The sequence below is a fragment of the Dendroctonus ponderosae genome, unplaced genomic scaffold (assembly GCF_020466585.1).
Source record: "Dendroctonus ponderosae isolate FM_Combo_2020 unplaced genomic scaffold, Dpon_F_20191213v2 Dpon_F_20191213_12, whole genome shotgun sequence".
Taxonomy (NCBI): domain Eukaryota; kingdom Metazoa; phylum Arthropoda; class Insecta; order Coleoptera; family Curculionidae; genus Dendroctonus; species Dendroctonus ponderosae.
The window spans coordinates 1,853,060-1,856,351 of NW_026017316.1; the positions used below are offsets into that span (position 1 = coordinate 1,853,060).

At 47.4% G+C, this 3,292-nt stretch overlaps 1 protein-coding gene across 1 annotated transcript in view; it reads left to right on the forward strand.

Annotated features, from left to right (window-relative positions):
• The window catches only part of LOC109543475 (probable cation-transporting ATPase 13A5), a gene marked incomplete at its 3' end in the record, with an annotated part of 3,371 nt that extends 1,215 nt beyond the window's left edge, over positions 1–2,156 (forward strand). Inside the window, 2 exon segments of the mRNA XM_048662824.1 lie at positions 1,822–1,922; positions 1,993–2,156. Of these exon segments, the coding sequence (XP_048518781.1) occupies positions 1,822–1,922; positions 1,993–2,156 (265 nt within the window).
• Positions 2,157–3,292: the final 1,136 nt, after the last annotated feature.

Sequence of the window (3,292 nt, forward strand, 5' to 3'; positions counted from 1 at the left end):
AAACCTGACGCATTTGCCTTCTGTGGCGCATAACTCAGTGGTTTCTGGGCGCATTTTCGCCCTGAAGACGGTTTCGAAACGCCCGGTAAATTGGCTAAATTTTTCATTGCCACCATTTTTCAATCAGCTGAAAAACACAGCGGGCGTGTTAAAAAATCCAAAGCCACCTTCCGAACGATGACACTGCAGTGTTTCAACTCTCATCACTGCGACACCAGCGCAGTGCTTGAAAAGGCAAACGCACTGCGCCAAAGCGCATTGACAGCCCGTCACTTTTGCGTCACAAAATACTTCAATTAACCCCACCCGAAGAGCGCCACCAAGACAATAACAAAGACGCCTTTCAACTGCGACACTCCAGCGTTGTTTCGCCTATAACTCAATAGCGCATTGGTGGATGTCAAAATTCCAAAATCCTGCGAAAACTACTTGGAATTCTCCATGTTTTTTGTGCGAAACATTTTTCGATGCCGTCGACCCTACGGGCTGAATACGACAAATGACAAGCACGCCCTTGAAAGTTCACTTAGCATGTGACACGCCGATCTTATGTAGCGCACAGCTCAAAATTCCATTGGTGGATATCAAATTTTTAAAATCCACCTTAAAGCCCTTTGGATTCTCCACGTTTTTGGTTGCAGAAAATTTTTGATCCGTGCTGGAACAAGGCCGTAATGCCACAGACAACAGGGACGCCCTTAAAAATTGACTCATCGACTTTCGGCAGCGCATAACTCATTGCCTACTGGGCCGATTTGAAACGCGCAGGCTCCGTCGGAAAGGCCTTGCAATTGGCTTCATTTTTTGTGTCAACTGTTTTTCAATTTGCCCCAAAATGGGGCCGCTGGGCGGAAAATGACAACGCCGCCCTTTGACACAGCAACATTCTTCTGCCCATAACTCTCACGTTTATCGGGCGATTCGAAAAGTGGCAACGGCGTCCAAGACCTCGTTAGATTGGCCAGCTTTTTTGTGACAAACATTTTTGGCTCCCGCCACCAATAAGGACGCCCTGAGTGAAAAAAGCAAAGGCGCGTTCAAAACCTGACTCATTTACCTTCTGAGGCGCATAACTCAGTGGGTTATGGGCCCATGTGGAACCTAAAAACGGGTTCGGAAAGCACGGTCAATTGCCTTCAGTTTTGGGTCAGGAAGTTTATCAATTCGGCCAGAAACGCGGGTGCTGTGCGCTAAATAATACTGACGCCCTTTGGAGCTTGACACATCAGCTTTCCCAGTCTTATACCGTCCAGACCCTTAGGCCGATTGAAAAACCGGCAACACTCTCGAAAAGCCCTTTGACAGCGTGTCACTTTTTGTTAACAACACAATTCAATTAGACTGGAAATAAGGGCGCAGTAGGGAAAATAACACGGACGCCCTTAACTTTAACTGGGACACCGCAGCATTGTTCAGCCGATTACTCCATAGCCGATGGCCCGATTCGGGAGGCGGAAGCCTTGGCGGAAAGCCCGTGAAATTTTCAATAATTTTTGTAAAAAGCTTTTTCCAATCGGAGCAGGATCAAGCGAGTTATGGGCCCAGTAAAACTGGTGCAGACTGGCCAGGCCCAACGGGCAGGGCCGATTAAGCCCGAGTTGCCCATGGCAACGCGTTTGTTTGGGCGGCTGGGCCTGGCCAAACTGCACCATTGAGTCCGAAAACGAAGCCAACGCGAACGGCCTTGCCCTAGTGACGTCAGCCAGTCTTCCGGCCAATTAGGGCCAGTGGGTGAAGGGGAGCGCGCATTTTGATTGGCCGTTATTAATCCTAACTGGTTCGACTAATCGCCCTAAAGCCACTCAATTGCCGGTTTTGCAGGTGATAATTTGACAAAAGCCGTCAAGGTCGAGCAGGAAATCTGCACCAATGCCGATCCCGATGGCGTTCAGTTGCTTAATTTTGGTGAAGATGATCAAATGGTAAGCGATTGGTGCAGTTGGGCCGCGGCCCAACTGCACCAATCAATGTTTGTTCTGGTTTTTTTTTAAGGAGATACAAGGGTTTACCTTCAGTGAGTTGAGGGCGCGGCTGTGCCTCATTTTCCATGTGGCAACGCTGGGGATTTTGCGGCTAATTTTCCACTGGTACCCGATCGTGCACCTGAAGTCCACCCACCGCCGGTGCAGTTTGTCCGTGGCCCAAAAGGCGCTGATCACGGTCAGTAGCTACCGCCATCTACCTATGCGGTTCGGGGTCACATTTTGACAGTTTGCCGCGCAACTGTCAACCTGCGGCAGTTGGAGGTGTCAGATTTTGACACTTTGTAGCCCAAACGTCAATGTCGATTGCCCGTGAGACTCAACCGTGTGCAGATTCTGGAACGGTTTTTAAAAAATTCCTTAACTGAAACGTGCTGAGAAAAGCCAGCGGCGCACTTGACAATGGAGAGCCCCCAACTGCCAAACCACTGCAGCTGAAACTGCCAAATTTTGACGCTTTGTAGCCTGAAAGTCAATGATAATTCTCCAAGCGATTCAGCCATGTGCGGATTCTACAAACATTTTTAAAAAAATCACAAACCGAAACTCTTAAAGGGTATCGAGCGCCGCACTTGACAGCTTAGAGCCTGCAACTGCCAAACTACTACAGTTGAAGCCGTCAAATTTTGACACGTTGTAGTCCAAACATCAGCGTCAATTTCCTCCGAGACTCAACCATCTGAAGATTTTGAAAATATTTTTAAAAAAATCCCGAATTGAAACTCTGACCACAAATCGTGCGGAGCACTTCCCAGTGAAGAGCTCCCAAGTGCCGAACCACTGCAGGTGAAACTGTCAACTTTGGACGTTTTGTAGCCCAAATGTCAACGTTAGTTACCCAAGAGATTCAACCGTGTCAACATTCTATAAATGTTTTTTTTCCTTCCCAAAATGAAACTCTTGGACAAAATTGAGCTGTGCACTTGAGCCTCTAAGGCCCCTTACCTGGCAAACTGCTCGAGTTAAAGCTGTGAAATTTTGACACTTTGTGGCCCAAACATCATCGTCAATTTCCAAAGAGACTAATCAATGTGAAGATTCTAGAAATATTTAAAAAAAATGTGCAAATTAGAACACGTAGAAAAACTGGAGCCGTGCACTTGACAGTGGAGAGCGCCCAACTGCCAAACTACTTTCGCTGAAGCTGTGAGAYGTTGACGTTTTGTGGCCGAAACGTCAATGTTGATTGCCCAAGAGATTCAGCCGTRWGAGGATTCTAGAAACATTTTAGAAAAATTCATAAACTGGAACTCCTGGAAAACATTGAGCGCCACACTTGACAGTTTAGAGCCTCCAACTGCCAAACTACT